The following is a 17,500-nucleotide window of genomic DNA, read 5'->3' as shown; positions in this document are numbered from 1 at the left end:
CTTGGAAAGGTTTGATACTTTGTAAACCCTACCTTGGAAAGTTTTGAGAGAACACTTAAACGAAGAATATCCTTACCGGGAATTTCCATAATCTTAACACGTGGAAAAATCCGTAGGGATTACCTTTTTCTCAAAGGGATTTTGGGAATTATTAGACGAATATGTATCGTATTTAATGGCTGATATAAGAGAACCCATTAGAGATCACGCATTACATATTCTATATATTAATACGATAGCATGTGTGTTATTTATTTTATGTGTCACGCTTTAAAAAAAACGGAAATAATTTCATGGTATACGCATACAAATTCACATTAGACTTTGATTACTTAACTAAAGCACATCTTATATAATTTTCCCAATTCATGTATTGCTCATTTTTGAAAATAAATATACAAGTCAAATCTTATCACATTTTATTCAAGCATGTATAGGTTAGGAACAAGATAATCATTATTGAAAATATCATTTCGTGTAATTTACACGGGTTCCGCTAGTTTGCATTATTCTTATATGGCTGCCATCATGTCAAAACTTCAACGTTTCCAAAAGATGAAATTATTCTACCCACTCAAAACTAGAACTCTTTTTGGGTAAAAGACTGAGTTCAGCTTTAACTGACTTCCCTACCAAGGTGTGGTGAGTTGAGGAAAAAGATTTTCTTCAATTTCAAAGAGGTTTTATGTTGCAAGTGGCTATAAATGACAGGTGATGGAAGAGTTATAAGGCTATCATAATTATTATAGAACATAGCGAGCATTCCATTCTACCTGGAATATTAGGATATATAATTTCATACCGTTAGTCAGGTTTATACAAAACTCGAAAAAAGGAAAAAATATTTATAGGTTATTGTTAGGTTGTTTGACTTTGAAACAACCTAGTTTCATTTTATTTTTAACTGCCCTCTTTTTCTTTATCAAGGCGGGTGTCTTGTTTACTTTTGGCACGTTGTGAGTGGCAAGCTTTAGTCAGGTTTGGGAAGCCAGATGGACCGTTTCTCGTGATGCAGTCGAGAAAGTGCAGCAGACACAGCTTTGGAGTATCTCCTAGTTGGTGGTGACTTGTCCTCAACCTAGTCCTCGAGGTCGAGATGGTTTGGAAGAGTTATTCTTCGGTGGCAGCAAAGTGGCTGTCGTATTGACACTGTCGTGGTAGTTCCCGCAGTGTTCGATGGACGTCCTCGAGGATCAGGGATTGTTTAGGAATGTTTATATGTTGGAAGAGCCAGTGTATGGGCTCGTATTTATTATTTGTATAATATGAGAAGTTTCTCTTATGAATTTTTGGTTGCTGCTGTTTACTATGTTTTTTTGTTGTTGATTAATTTTGATAATTGTTTATCATGTACTTTAACTTCAAGTAAACTATATTTGTGATTTTAAAGGTTAACTGGTTTGGTGGTAACGATCATTTATGTCTCTGTGCTTCCCATTACCTGTACTCATTGTAATTATTGTATATAATTTATTTTTGTATAATTCTTTTGTAAAATAAACTAGGTTAAGGTACTTGAGTATTTTCTGTTTTACCCACCCCTTTGGTTGTTGCAGTCCATCGGTTCATTCCAGTCCCAATTCTTTTAGTTTTTTTTAAAGAACCTGTTGAACCATTAAGGCGGTTCATAACATTAGCGACCTTGCCAGGATTGGGTCTGTTTTAGCTGGTGGTTCTGTGACATCTTTGGGGGTGGGGGATAGAGTGATCTGGAAAAAAAGAAATTCTGATTTTTTTTGAGTGTAGAGGTGTTAGGTTGTTTGACTTTGAAACAACCTAGTTTCATTTTATTTTTAACTGCCCTCTTTTTCTTTATCAAGGCGGGTGTCTTGTTTACTTTTGGCACGTTGTGAGTGACAAGCATTAGTCAGGTTTGGGAAGCCAGATGGACCGTTTCTCGTGATGCAGTCGAGAGAGAGCAGCAGACACAGCTTTGGAGTATCTCCTAGTTGGTGGTGACTTGTCCTCAACCTAGTCCTCGAGGTCGAGATGGTTTGGAAGAGTTATTCTTCGGTGGCAGCAAAGTTAAGAAAATAAGTGATTCATAATTTTAGAGATTTAATGTGGAAATGTATTAGTTTAGACCAGGAATGTTTTTCTGTGAAAAGAAAATGGGATCTTCTTACTTAGGTTGTTTTATATTTCTAGTGTCCCTGTAATTTATTAAAATCAATATGGAATAACATTTAGAGAGAGAGAGAGAGAGAGAGAGAGAGAGAGAGAGAGAGAGAGAGAGAGAGAGAGAGAGAGAGAGAGAGAGTACCATCCTCCACAGAGACTAACAAAGAAGTGAGACTTATCCTCACTCAGACAACATCTAAAATGTCATCATCACGTGACCATCACATTGTGACATCGTCCGTTGCAGTAACGTCACATTTCTCTGTGGCATCAACTCAGATCTGTTGATGAAAAACAACAAGGAAACAAGGAAGACATATACACGTGAAGAATCTCCCACCCCCCTCCTTACCATATGTACATACCACTTTATTTAATGTCTTTATGATGGTAATAAAAGGTCTATATAAAAAAAACCAGTTAGTATTAGAGGTAAATTTATTGTATCAACAACAGCATATTAACAGTATAATGTCTAAATATCAGTAAAAATGAATAGTGAATTATATAATCAGGTGCAGTGCAAAAATTGTCCATATTAACACAAATAAAAATTATAATCCAGGTTTTTATCAATATCATATAGGAATATATATCAACAAAATTATATTCCCCAAATAACACAAAATATATATATATATATATTAAATCTATTTACATTCCATGAGCAAGCATTAAGTGAAAATCAAAATTCAAGAAATGGTATATATAGTACATTAGATTATATGTTAATGAAAAAATATTCCAGAAGGCTACAAAATATATAGTTTAATAAAAACAGTACGTTCAAATTATGTCGTGAATGGGTATCGAGTATAAAAATAGTATATTCATATTATGTTGTCAATGGATATACAGTATAAAAATAGTACAATTAAATTATGTAGTAAATGGGTATAGAGTATGAAAATAATACATTGCAATTAGGTCGTAAATGGATATACAATATAGAAATAGTACAGTCAAGTTATGATGTAAATGAGTATACAGTATAAAAATCGTATATTCAAATTATATTCTTAAAGGATGTATGGTATAAAAAATAGTAAAATCGAAATATGTCATAAATGGGTACAAAGTATGCAAGTAGTATATTCAAATTATGTTGTAAATGAGTATAGAGTATAAATAAAGTACATTCAAATCATGTTGTGAATGGGTATACGGTAAAATAAATAGTACATTCAAATTATGTCGTAAATGGGTGTACAGTGTAAAGAAAAACCTATATTTAAATCATGTCGTGAATGGGTATATAGTATATGGGCACTGATATATATTTAGAAAAAGTGCCATTTTGTGGAGGGGAATAACTATACTATATAATAAAAAAATACATTCTATAAGGACTATGAATACTGTATGTAACAACAACAAAAATCATTCTTGGTAAGAAATTGATAAAATATTATAACAAAAAGGTTATACAGCACCAAGATATTCTGAAAAAAAGATAAATTATGAATAAAAATATCTTCTCTTCTGCTAACAGTGAAGAAATACCCCATTGAGAAGGTGGGAAATGTGGGTCATGTGGCATAGACAGAGTTGGAAGTCTGAGGACAGGAGTCAGCAGGTGGAGAGCCTCACACTACAGGACCTTCCTGGGGCACTGTAAACCTTATCTCAGCTGCCGCTTGTTATCAGAATCTGGTATTGGACTATCGTGGACTTCTCTCACTTAGGATCAGATTCCTGTGGAAAAAAACATTGGATGTTAGGTTGAGAAGGTAGATTTTCTTTTTCTTTGGGAAGGAATCAAAAGTTATTACAAAGCACATGAAATTTAGGAATGTATTTATAGGGGTTCTAAGATATGTTTAATAAAAAGGTTGACTATGACAACAGGAGTGCACAGCTCTACAGAATGGACTGGATGTAGAGACGAACAGAAAATAATATGAGTAGTGGAAATAAAATTCCTGAAAAGAGAACGTGGAATGATACATGATAGGAGAAGACCTGAAGACCTGTTGTTGAGATTGTGCACGTACAGGTGGACAGAAAAGCACAGTGGAGAAGTGGGTGAAATGTACACTGATGTGCTGGTTCTGTACCAAAATGCATGTTCTTTATTCCTGGAAATAAGTGATAAAATTCTGAAAAGAGTCAAGTATTCAAGTTCACTTCTCACCATGTACTTTGGGCCACCATCATCATGAGGAATATGCTTCAGGGCTTAATTAATTTTATATTCAACTTTTGGAAGAGAAACTCAAATAAATGCATGTTAGATACAAGATTAATTACAGTTGTAATGTCAGTCACAGCAAAATAGTTTCTTACTAAAGATACTGCTTTCAGTTAATGTTGAGAATAGTAATTTCTGTACAGAAGCAAATTTTTAGAGAGATCAGCTTTATATCTTTACAAATTAACTCATTTTATTATGGAGATTGTGTATGTCCAGTGAATGGAATAAACTGTATTTTGTATTCATTATAATTTTATGTCATTATGTATCTATATAAATTTATTTTTGCTTGTTTGGTAATCCATTAAATCTACCCTTAATCCATTAGTAAGGTCGCTTCACATATCTACTGATCAAAAGCAAAGCTCTGATGGTACTCACCGGAAGATTGTGATAAAACTGGAGATCGGGTGAGTTCTTTTCAGTTCTAATCAATCAAGAGGATCTAATCAAATAAGTCGATTCCAGATGATTTGCTGGGATGATGATGTCCTCGTCTTGCTTCGCAAGGAGACTAGACTACTCTTCCTTGATTATGTGAATCTGCAATTAAATGAAGCTGATATTAAAAACTTCTCATGAAGTATATAAAATAGCAATTGAAGAATGGATCAGCAAAAGGGATCATATCTTTCAGTTTTCACATTACATTTATGATAGAGCAATGTTCAAAAGGAAATATTTCATATTTATTTCGATAATCATAATAAATTTACATTTAAAAGGACAATCCGGAATCAAATGGCTCCTTCATTCCAAGTCTTATCATTCATGAATTTGTTGCAAGAAAAGAAAAGGAGAAATATTACTTGTGCATTAACTAAATCATCCAGCAATAAATCTTAAGGAAAATATAGAAGTTGAAGAGAGGAGGCTCTCTGAAAAGAAGTGGAAGATGACTCTAGAGAAGGACAAAGTGAAGGAATGGCTGTGTCTGGTACTCACCGATATCAATCTGAGATGAGAAGTGAAGGAATTAACACTTTGAGATATGACCTGCTTTTCCCTGAGGTCAGACTCTATTTCCAGAATGCAGATAATGTCTATTGTTTAGGTACATTGCCTGGTCCTTCCAGTCATACACAGGCTCTTACAGTTTTGCAGCCGATAGGAAAGATGTCTCAAAAAGGCCTCAGAAAACTCTCTACTGGGACTCCTAAACAGAAAACAAGAAAATATGTCGTATAAGAATGACCTCTCACCAGAGGGCTGATGCAAGTGCCATTTGAAGAAATGGTAAAATTTCCAAAAAGAAGTTAAACAAATAATTTTCTTGAAAATTGCAATAACCATAGAATTAATCTTTTGTGAAAAAAAAAATATGTTTAATTCATCTTGCCTAATGCCTGAAGACAAATTATGTAAGTGATACCCATATAATGAAACTATTTGAAAGAGGTATCTTTACAGTTATTTTCTAAAGACAGGAGCTGAAAGTTTGAAAACCCTTATACGTCTAATGTAGTAAATTATCAAAGAAATGTTTATTTATCATAAAAAATCGTACTCTTAACAATGATAGATTCAATAAGAAATGACAATATAGAAAACTTTTGCAAAAGTTACCGAAAGGAAAGTAATTTCACTCTGCATTTAATTCGTTTGGAACAGGGTTTTTTTTTTCTTTTTTTTTTTACAATTCATTGAGAGTAGTAACTCCAAAGTTTTTTTCCTTAAAATCTCACCTCATCTTTTTGTCTCTTCTTCAAAGTCCGTCTCAGTTCTGTGTTCCTTCTCCTCTCAGCAGAAGTTGACTGAATGGGTCTGACTGAAGCTGTTCTAAAATTTCAGCTTCTCCTGAGTCCAACAGTCAGTCAGTCATTCAGTCAGTTAGTCAGTCAATGTTCAGTTCTACCAATTCATCTGATCTGTAAAAGGTGTATAGCATCAACAAACGAGTACATTACAAAGTTTAAGTACAATACAAAAGATAAAATGTCTGTAATAAAAATCTTGTTGTGATATATCTTCACTCTGATCTTTTATCGCAAGATGGATCAATTAAATAAATATGAATTTGTAGTGGCGGAGCAGATATATTCATTATCTTATAATATTAACTGCAAGATAGAAGTTGTACAAAAACACCTTACACTTTATATGTAAGTTCACCGAAAAAGGATATAGTTGTGATAAATATGATTTTGCATGGGCCAAATTGCCTGATAAAAGATGAGCAAAATAAAGGAGTTATAGAAAAGAGTGTCTATACAAAGAAGAAGAAGAAGAAGATGACTCTAGAGAAGGTCTAAGTTAAGGAATGACTGAGTCTGATAATTACAGCCATTAATCCGAGATAAGCTTTGAAGAACTGCCTCGGTGCTGCTCTCCGATGTCGTATTCTGGTTCCTGAATGCAGACATTGTCTGCAAATTCATGAAGAGAAACTCTCTACTCTCTCTTAGGTGGATTCAGTGTGCCCAACCTCCAAAATAAAAACCTGAGGTGAGTTGAGCTGCTATACAAAGAGTATGCCCGGAACCTCGTTCCACCAGCCCTGGTTTGGAGCTTCTCTTCTAGGCAAGGTGTTTCTCAGGTCTTTGCAAGGAAGGACTCAATAAGTTTAAATGATATCTCATCTAAGTGCTGGTGCAAGGACCAATAAAGGAGAGGGAGGAATTTCCGAAGAGAAGCTCGTCTCTTAATCATTTCCCTGCAAACATAAAATAAAGCAGACTTATCAAATACCCCATGCCTTATGGTCAATGATAAATTAGTGATATGAATGCAATGCCTTGAAACCATTATAAGGAGGTAATTTTTACAATCCGAAATCAAATGGCTCCTTCATTCCAAGTCTTATCATTAGTGAATTTGTCGCAAGAACATAAAAGGAGAAATATTAGTTGTGCATCAAACAAATCATCCAGCAATAAATCTTAAGAAAAATGTAGAAGTTGAAGAGAGGAGGTTCTGTCCAAAGAAGTGGAAGATGACTCTAGAGAAGGACAAAGTAAAGGAATGGCTGTGTCTGGTACTCACCGACATTAATCAGGGATGAGAAGTGAAGGAATTAACACTTTGAGAGATGACCTGCTTTTCCCTGAGGTCAGACTCTATTTCCAGAATGCAGATAATATCCGTTGTTTAGGTACATTGCCGAACCCTTCCGACCATGCAGAGGCTCTTGTAGTTTTGCAGCCTATAGGAAAAAGGTCTCAAAATAAAATCCATGAAAAGCTGTCGTATAAGCATGACCTCTCACCAGAGGGCTGATTTAGGTGCCATTTGAAGAAATGGTGGAATTTCCCAAAAGAAGCTTAACAAATATTTCTACTGAAAACATGCAATAGAAAAAGAATTAATTTTTTGTAGAAAAAAAAAAATAGGCTTAATGCATCTAGCCCAATGACAGAAGACAAATTAGGTAAGTAAAATCCATATAATGAAACTATTCAGAAGAGGTGATTTTTCCAGGTAGTTTCCAAAGACAAAAGTTGAATGACTGAAAACCCTAAGTTAATCTTTACTTATTTTTGTGATTCAAAAATAACAAAGTAATTTAGGACAAAACAGATAAAAGACTTCAATGGGAAATTATTTGAAGATTTTTTGGAGAACAAAAGGAGTAGAATACTTGTTCAACATTACTTGTCTGTTCCTTGCTGCTTATCTGTCTGACTGTGTCTCTGTCTGTCTGTGCTGCCGAAGAGAGACATCCAATCTCTTTCACCTTTGTTTGTTTCTGCTAATATAATGAAGTTTTACTTCCAACTAAAATAAAAAGGAAAAATTAATATCAAATTAAATATAAGACAGTACTGGAATATAAAAAAGTTCTAATATAGGTCTTATATAGTAAACTATCATAAGAAGTATATATTTATTATATATAATAGTAATCTTAACATTGATAGTATCAATAAAAATGAAAATATGGAAAACTTTTGCAAAAGTTACCGAAAGGAAAGTAATTTTACTTTTTGCATTTAATTTATTAGGAACAATAAAATCAGATTTTATTTTTTTCCTTCATGTCATTTAGAGTAGTAAGTGGAGAGTTTTTTTCCTTAAAATCTTTGAAAGGGGTACTAACTTTCTGATCTACCAATTCTGGAGCAAAACTATTGATATTTCATTAAGATTATTAGATAAATTATCATATGAATGTTAATATCAACATTGTTCTACTATTCCTGTACATAATTGAGAAAGAAAAATTTTAACATTATTTAAGTAGTCTTGGATAGACAAAAATAAAGATCCCAAAATGAGAAATGACTAATTTACCTACACATTACCGTCTTAGTTCTGTGTTCCTTTTCCTCTCATCACAGGTCGACTAAATGGGTCTGACTGACGCTGCTCTAACATATCAGCTTCTCTTGAGTCCAACAGATGACAGTGGTCAATATCCCTGTGCACCAGATTATGTGAAGTACATCGTTCCACCAGCCGTGATTTGGAGCTTCCCTTTCTGATCCTGGCCTCTGATCCTCTAGGCAAGGTGTAACTAAGCAATTTGCAAGGAGGGACTCGCTGAGTGCAGTGAGATGTTCGAATGACCTCTCTATAGTGCTGATGCACGCACCAATAGAAAAGAGGGAGGAATTCCCGAATACAAAAATTGTTATTTTGGAAAACAGAATTATCAAATGCCTCTTACTTAAGGGTCAATGATGAATTGGTGAAATAAAGGCAATGCCTTAAAACCATTATAAGTAGGTACCTTTTACAATAATTATCTAAAAATAATTGTAGATTGCCTGAAAAACCAGAAAAGTTACCAATTGAAGACAGCAGAGAAGAAGGCTACAAGCTTCAATGATTGCTGACGTTGGCTAATAATTACTGCTTTTTTCCTCCCTCCTATTCGTTTGGTTTTTCTGTCTGCATGAGAAGAACAGAGACACACTTAACCTATTTTACCTCTGCTTGATATAGAAGAAATTATTATATTTTACAAAATCAAAATCCATATTGCTTTGTGTAAAAAAAAAGAAATTAAAAATATTCGAAAATAAGTCTAATCGTATATATTCTTTTGGAATTTTATGTTCAATCATGAATAAAAGAAATGAATATTAATGCTACTCTTCTCATTCAGTTTATCAAAATAGTAATTCTTAATTTTACTCTTTCTATTCCTTTCATTAAGAGCAGTAACTACAAATCTTACATTTTCATTCAATTGATTAAAAGAAGTAACTCCTTATCATACCCATTTCATACAATGCATTAAGAACAGTAACTCAAAATTCTTACCCTGAAATTCCTACCTCATATCATTATTCTCTTCTTCAATGTCAGCTTCAGTTCTGCCTTCATTAATTTTCTGATAAGAATTTCACTTCATGGGTCTGACGGACGCTGGCCTAACATGTCAGCTTCTCTTAGGTCCAACAGATGATGAGGAACTGTATCACTGTGCATCAGTCAGCCAGTCAGTCAGTCAGTCTTCTGTTCTACCAGTTCATCTGATCTGCAATAAGAAATAGCATCAACATATGAGGCCATTACAAGTTCAGGCGTTTTACAAAAGATCAAATCTTTGCAATAAAAAGCTTAGTGTGATAATCCTTTACTTTGATCCTTAATTGCAAAGCTAAATTGATTTACTATAATAATATGATTCCTTAGCAGAAAAACTGGTCCATTTTAACATGTAAGTTTACAGAAAAAGTAATACTTTCGGATAAGTTTACTTTAATGTTCAAACTATTCAAATACAGAACAAGAGATTTCACAATGAACTCACCTGTCTGAAAAGTTTTAAGATCCCTTTTTCTCATTTCTCTTTTTTTGCATGATATGAGTCCTTTGAAGGACTAAGGTAAGATTGTTGTCTTCATTCCCCTCCATAGAGAGAGAGAGAGAGAGAGAGAGAGAGAGAGAGAGAGAGAGAGAGAGAGAGAGAGAGAGAGAGAGAGAGAGAGACTTCTTGCTGAAGAGCTTATGCTTACAGATTCCGTCCAGAGCTTTGAGGGAAGATTAGGGACATTTCAGAAGACATTATCAATGTAGGCTAATATTGAAAAATATAATGTTAAAGGTGATGAAAACAACATTTGTTTCATTCAGAGATTTATTTATGATGATTTCCAGTGTTACTTATTACCTACCATCACCTCTAATATCATCAGTAAGACTTGATTGTCATGAATAGATGTTAGATAATTTTTAAGGTGAATCTTAGTACATTCAAGTCTTGTAGCATTTTGCTATGAATATGACATGATATAAGTCATGCACTATTTTGTCAATTCAAAAAAAAAAAGTTGCATTGAAATGATTTAACAAAAGCAAAGTTCTGAGAATACATATAAGTGAATAGAACAAACAGGAGAATGAATATAATAATAAAAATAATAAAAGTTTCCTAAAAATAGGTTTTTAGGAAAAGACGTTGAACTTTCCCTGACATTTGTTATTATCAAGTAGATGTCTGAGACAGGATTAAACAAACACAAACACACTCCCCCCCACACACACGCACACACACACACACACATATATATATATATATATATATATATATATATATATATATATATATATATATATATATATATATATATATAATAATAATAATAATAATAATAATAATAATAATAATAATAATAATAATAATAATAATAATAATAATAATCTTTATATCAGCAAAAGCCATATACAGAATTACAATAGAAGTACAGTGATCTTACATTTATGACATCAGTAAGAAAGATAAGATATGCAATATTATCGGTGATACAGAACAAACATCAATTAGCAGGTTGATCCCAGAGTTCTAAGGTCTGGGTAATAAAATCATAGTAGCATTATTGCTTAATAATAATGATGATAACAGCAGGACTTCCAGACAGCAAAGATATAATATAATAAAACACGTTATCATACCATTACTGGATATTATTCCAATGTTATTTAGTGATGAAGATTTTGCAGAGCCACAACAACAGAGATTAGTAAATACAATTCATTGCACTGACGCTTCCCTACTCCAGGTTTCCCACATTTTGGATTTTATTCTAGCAGCACTTGCAAGCACATTTTGAATTAGGGGATTTTCACTAGAACGTAGGCGGGAGGTGAGACTTACTATAGAGTGTCGAATGACGGTTTTTAGGTTATCCAGTCTATTTTCAACAAACATCACTGGAGCTGAATGATGCCTCGGGGTATTAGTGAGGCGTCTTAGGATATCATTGTGAAGGACTGTGATACGTCTCATCGATTCACGCTTATAGTTTGCCCATAGCGAGCAGCCGTACAAGTTATAGCAGTAGGTTTGAAACAGGATTTTTTTGATATCCTGGCGGCAGAAGGCAAATCTTCTCCTTACCATGTTCCCTGGACAACACAATTTGCGTCACCTTTTTTCAATGTCACATATCAGAATCCTTTACAGAAATAACCTTTATAATCTGAAAGTGAATTTTATAATCTAATCATTATAGAAAGGTAGATTACCATGAATCCCTTATTGGTAATGTAACACTATTTTGACCATTTAATGATGAACAGTGATTATGAATTAGAATTTGGTAGCTGAACGTCTTCTTCTTCTTCTTCTTCATCTTGTTCTTCCCAGCGATTTTTATCAACTTCAAACCCACCTGACGAGCAAAATAGACAACATCATTAAGAAAAAGACTTTGGAAAAATGCAATGAATAAACACAATATAGAAAGGAGTAATAATAATAATGAAAAAAGGCAGAAGAAGAATATGATGAGAGTGAAAGGCTGTGAGGAGATAATTGAAGGGAATATGAAATACTGTGATGCAAACACACATGATTTAACCAAATGATAATGAACAGAATAATCATAATAATTGGCTATAATAATGATATGGAAATTGCTATACATAACTCTCTCTCTCTCTCTCTCTCTCTCTCTCTCTCTCTCTCTCTCTCTCTCTCTCTCTCTCTCTCTCTCTCTCTCTCTGTATTTATATATACATATATATATATATATATATATATATATATATATATATATATATATATATATATATATATATATATATATATATATATACATACATATATATATATATATATGTATATATATATATATATATATATATATATATATATATATATATATATATATATATATATATATATATATATATGTATATATATATATATATATATATATATATATATATATATATATATATATATATATATAATACGTATATATATATATATATATATATATATATATATATATATATATATATATATATATATATATATATATATATATATATATATATATATATATATATATATATACATACATACATATATATATATATATATATATATATATATATATATATATATATATATATATATATATATATATATATATATATACATATTTCCTCTTAAAAATAATGACTAATAACAAAAAAGCAAAAGCCAATTCTTAAAGAAATAAAATTTTGAAACTAGGCCTATAGTGAATATAGTTTATCTATCCTGGCTCATCACCTACTGAAAGGTTTGGAACGTTGGTGAAAAAGAGAGAGAGAGAGAGAGAGAGAGAGAGAGAGAGAGAGAGAGAGAGAGAGAGAGAGAGAGAGAGAGAGAGATCGTACAAAACCTATGAAGAAGAAGAAGTATAAAAAGAAGAAGCAAACTCACCACCAAACACCATCTCTACATCCGGTGGATTCCTTTGCCTTAAGACGCATCTCTTCAAGTAAGGCTTCGTCATTTGGTCGTTCATCTTTTGGGAACACATGATGTTTCTCACCCTGACTCCCTTCAAGGAGGCGAGGAGTCTGAGGATGACCTCAGGGCTCCTCGTCCTCCCCAGGGAACACAGAGGAAAGTCGATTGAAAAGAACGATCTGTTGGGAAGAAGAAGGAAAGGAATAAAATGGGATGAAATGAAATGAAAAGAAGAAGAAAGGAAATGATGTCATCAACATTTATTCATTATTTTATGCTTTTATTGTTATCTTGTTTCGTTAAGATGGACATGTGCATTCAGACACATACACGCACACACGCACACACACAAGAATACCAATGGAGAGAAAGAGAGAGTGGGAGAGTGAGTGAGGGAGTGTGTGTATGTTCCTAATAATAGAAAAAAATGAGAGCAATGAGGAATTCCAACTTCCCTCTATGCATTTTATTATATGGGATTTCCACGTACATTGTCGGCCTACGGATAGTACCCTTTCACACACACACACACACACACACACACACACACACACACACACACACACACATATATATATATATATATATATATATATATATATATATATATATATATATATATATATATATATATATATATATATATATATATATATATATATATATATATATATCCATATCTATTTTGACAGGACATAGGCCTATTTTCTCAGAGTATTAGATAAACTCAATAATGAATAATATAATAACATGATATAATAATAATAATTCTCTCTCTCTCTCTCTCTCTCTCTCTCTCTCTCTCTCTCTCTCTTATAAGGAATGATGTGATCCTCACCTCCTTGCATCCTGTGGTTGCAATGTCCGAAGGATGTCCCCAACCTTCTCGATGTCTTCTTCCTTGACGTCCCTGACATAGACTAAGACATCTGGATCCTTCTCCAAGAAAGGGATGGGGCGACTGACGCTGCTGACGTCGTTGACACTGAAGAGAATCCCTGAAAAGAGAAAGAAGAAGAAGAAGAAGAAGAAGAAGAAGAAGAAGAAGAAGAAGAAGAAGAAGAAGAAGAAGAAAGTTGAGTAAAATGATAATCAAAACTGAACATATTCTATGTGTCTCTTTCTTGAGATTCTAAAGGAAAAGGTCAAATAATAATAATAATAATAATAATAATAACAAGTGAGCAAGTCCTGAACGCGGACATGGTCCTCGTAGAGGACATACCTCCGCCAAGGTGACCTAGAGCGCCATATGTCCTAGAATCATGAATTGATGTGACTTCGACCTTCACATGACCTTGACCTTCACGTGACCTTCAAGTGACCTTGACCTTCACGTGACCTTGACCTTCACATGACCTTGGCTTCAAGTGACCTTGATCTTCAAATGTACTTGACCTTCACGTGACCTTGACCTTCAGGTGACCTTGACCTTCACGTGACCTTGACCTTCACGTGACCTTGACCTTCACGTGACCTTGACCTTCAAGTGACCTGCTTGACTTTTGACCTTCAAGTGATCTTTGTTCATTTGCCACTGATACTTAATATGACATTGATATAATGCACCAATATGACCTTGACCTTTGACCTTTATAAATTTGAACATCACCCATGGGTTGCGCCTGGACTAGGACTTCCCTGTTGGCTTATGCAAAAGTCAGTGCTTTATTTCTGTCTCTTGATATGGCCACTTATGTCATAGTGACACCAGTGACCCCTGTGACCTTGACCTTGGGGTGACCTTGACCAAAATTTAATCAGTTCTTCCATACACATTGGGGAACTACTTGGCCAAGTTTGAAGTGATTCCGTGTAGAAATGTGGCCTCTACGTTGTCCACAGACAGACAGACAAACAGAGAAACAAACAAACAAACAAACAAACAAACCGAACCGAAAACATAACCTCCTGGCGGAGGTAATAATAATAATAATAATAATAATAATTGCCAGTGTGTCTGTGAGGTTGCGTTAATGTGTGTGCGTTTGTGTGCACGCCAGCATTGGCCAGCATTGTAGCGGCTCGCATATGGAATGTCATCAGTCTCCTCATGAAACCCTCACATTATGCACTATCTAAATCACCTCAGCCAATAACAACTCAGCTTCATTTCATTAGCCAAAACTTCTTCACTTTCCTTTTGCTGATTGGTTCTCCCGTTCAGATAACTCCGCCCACATCCTTGTAGAGAACCAATCAGCGCAGGAAGAAGGCGGAGTCAGGAGGAGCCGCGAAAAGGATAGTGCCGATATCAGTTTCCTATTCATTTCAATCATGATCATTTGATTCATTTCTATCAATATTAATTAAATCAACGCCATAGAAATGAGACATTTCCTTCTAATATATGGAAGGAAAGAAATTAAAACTCAACATCGAAAGCTTTTATATCAAATTCAAATCAGATGAAAACAATATTTTCTTTTTTAGTGAATAAAAACCTGATTGAGACCTCTAAATATAATGTTCTATATCTATTGAGTAATAATGATGATAATAATGATGTTAACAATGATATTGATAATGATAACAACGATATTAACAGACTGAATGACAGGATGAGGATGAGGGAAAGGAGGTCAGGTATTGTAATGTCCCTCGGAGGAAAGGAACAGAGAAAATAATATTGTTCATACTTACTTAAATCATTAATCTGTTTTGTCTTTTCCAAAGATTGACAGAAGGCGTCGAGGCTGGGATGGTCCTTGAACATGACAAAGAGTACTTCAATATTTGGAGGGATTTGGAACGTTGGGTCCCAGATGCCTTGGTAAAGCTTAAAACTGTTCCAAAGAGAAGAAAAGAAACGAAAAAAATAGTTATTGGATTTGATTGGGAATTTTATTATGAAGTTGATGATGATGATGATGATTATGATGATGATGATGATTATGATGATGATGATGACGAAAACGAAAAGTAAAACAGAATAATTAAAATCGGGACTTTTTGATGTTTAGCCGACTTATTATGAGTCTAATTGTGACAATGATGATAATGATGATACTGACAATATAAAATATATTGTTTACAAGACTCAAGTTGATTGTTATACTAAACGTTATGAGTTCTCTCTCTCTCTCTCTCTCTCTCTCTCTCTCTCTCTCTCTCTCTCTCCTCTCTCTCTCTCTCTCTCTCTCTCTCTTTATTAGTAGGCCTATATGTTCCAGTGTATTGTTATAGAAATATTTGATTATCCGTATCTTTATAATGTTCAAAATAACTGTCAACTAATAATAACTTACTCATTGGTGAGTAGATTCTTGATTAACTCTCTCTCTTCTACAGTCGGCTCTGAATTTCCTTGGAAATGGTTCTCTAATTGTATCCATGATGGGTTGATGAGATGCCGGCAAAGTTGCCTTTGTAGTTCAACTAACCCATCAGTGTCATTAAGGATTATTCTGATTTGAATTTCCTCTCTGTTTGGGAGAGGGGCATCTGTGGCTCTAAGGAGGGCAATGTACGCATCAATTGTATGATCTTCAATTCTGGTGTTCTTATCAAACAACTCGAACCTCTGTGCTATCCATCTCGAAGAAGAATGATCACATTTGATATTCTTCAAGACTCTTAGCACAGAGTCTTTGTCGTTCACTCCCGACCTTACTAGGAGTTCCAGTGCCTCAATCTTGGCATCTTCTGACACCTTCATCTCGTCCTCGTCACCCATATGCAATAGGCTGATCATCTGTATCAGCATATTTTGATATTTGTGAAGGTTTTCAGGAGACTCCCTCCAAGAAGCATTTCAAAGATCTTGAAGGTGTGGCTGTGTTTACAGATTGGTCCCAGCATTGGTTTGTCAATTTCATAGGGAAAGACAGAGCTGCCATGAATTCCATTATCCCTTTATGCGGGAAACTGTAATGAAAGGAGCCTTGGGAAGTGGTCACTTTCTTCAGGAAGGCGCCAGTTAGCTCTTCGGCTGGCATTCCCAAACTATAGCAAAAGGCAGACAAATTATTGATAGTGGATTCTTGAATATTGATTTCATCTCTTTGTAATGCTTTGAATGATTCATGACATAGTTTTTCTATGGCAAGCTTAATGTGAATCTTAAAAAAGTTGATGGCAAGTGAGCTTTGTTGGGGTTTCTTGCCAAACGCTCCTCTAATTTTGAGCGAGACAAAAGGTAAAATTGCCAGTAGAGCTCAGCTTCAGTGGTGATGTTACTTATAACATCTGGTTTATTCATCCACAGAATTGTTACAAGAGCGAGATTTAAGGGTAGTCCCCACACTTCATGCATAGTGTGCATTGTTTTCCTCAGATACTGTAACAGTTCATTTAATGATTGCAAAGGAGATTTGGCTGACCCCAATACTGCATAATACTTGCATACAAACTCTTCTCTCTTCTCCTTGGAATTCCCTCAAGACTAATTGTAGACAAAGTTATGTAATCAGATTTCACTTGATTGTTGAATCTCTCCTCAAATTCAGGTCTGGTTGTCACAATAACACTAATTTTGCGGGTTTTCTTCAGTGTCAAAACTTCTAGGAATAATTTGATGATTTATCATTCATTTCATCGTACCCATCAATGAT

General features: G+C 34.0%; 1 protein-coding gene across 1 annotated transcript; it reads right to left on the bottom strand.

Annotated features, from left to right (window-relative positions):
* Window positions 1-10,918: 10,918 nt before the first annotated feature.
* Window positions 10,919-16,662, bottom strand: LOC137633426 (uncharacterized). Its single transcript, XM_068365697.1, has 5 exons — window positions 16,196-16,662; window positions 15,591-15,733; window positions 13,786-13,945; window positions 12,918-13,126; window positions 10,919-11,874 (listed from the first exon to the last, which is right to left on the bottom strand). The coding sequence occupies exons 1-5, from the start codon at window positions 16,651-16,653 to the stop codon at window positions 11,786-11,788; spliced, it is 1,059 nt and encodes a 352-aa protein (XP_068221798.1). The 5' UTR covers window positions 16,654-16,662; the 3' UTR covers window positions 10,919-11,785.
* Window positions 16,663-17,500: the final 838 nt, after the last annotated feature.

The sequence above is a fragment of the Palaemon carinicauda genome, chromosome 43 (assembly GCF_036898095.1).
Source record: "Palaemon carinicauda isolate YSFRI2023 chromosome 43, ASM3689809v2, whole genome shotgun sequence".
Classification (NCBI taxonomy): Eukaryota; Metazoa; Arthropoda; class Malacostraca; order Decapoda; family Palaemonidae; genus Palaemon; species Palaemon carinicauda.
This window is presented reverse-complemented; position numbering and strand designations above follow the sequence as displayed.

What these genes read in the sequence shown, in the direction of transcription:
- LOC137633426 (XM_068365697.1), bottom strand. Translation starts at nt 16,653, where the DNA reads ATGCTGATACAGATGATCAGCCTATTGCATATGGGTGACGAGGACGAG. An exon ending in AAAACAGATTAATGATTTAA is followed by an intron (nt 13,946 to 15,590) that starts GTAAGTATGAAC and finishes TTCTCTTTTCAG; the next exon opens with GGATTCTCTTCAGTGTCAAC. An exon ending in TGTAGAGATGGTGTTTGGTG is followed by an intron (nt 11,875 to 12,917) that starts GTGAGTTTGCTT and finishes TTTGCTCGTCAG; the next exon opens with GTGGGTTTGAAGTTGATAAA.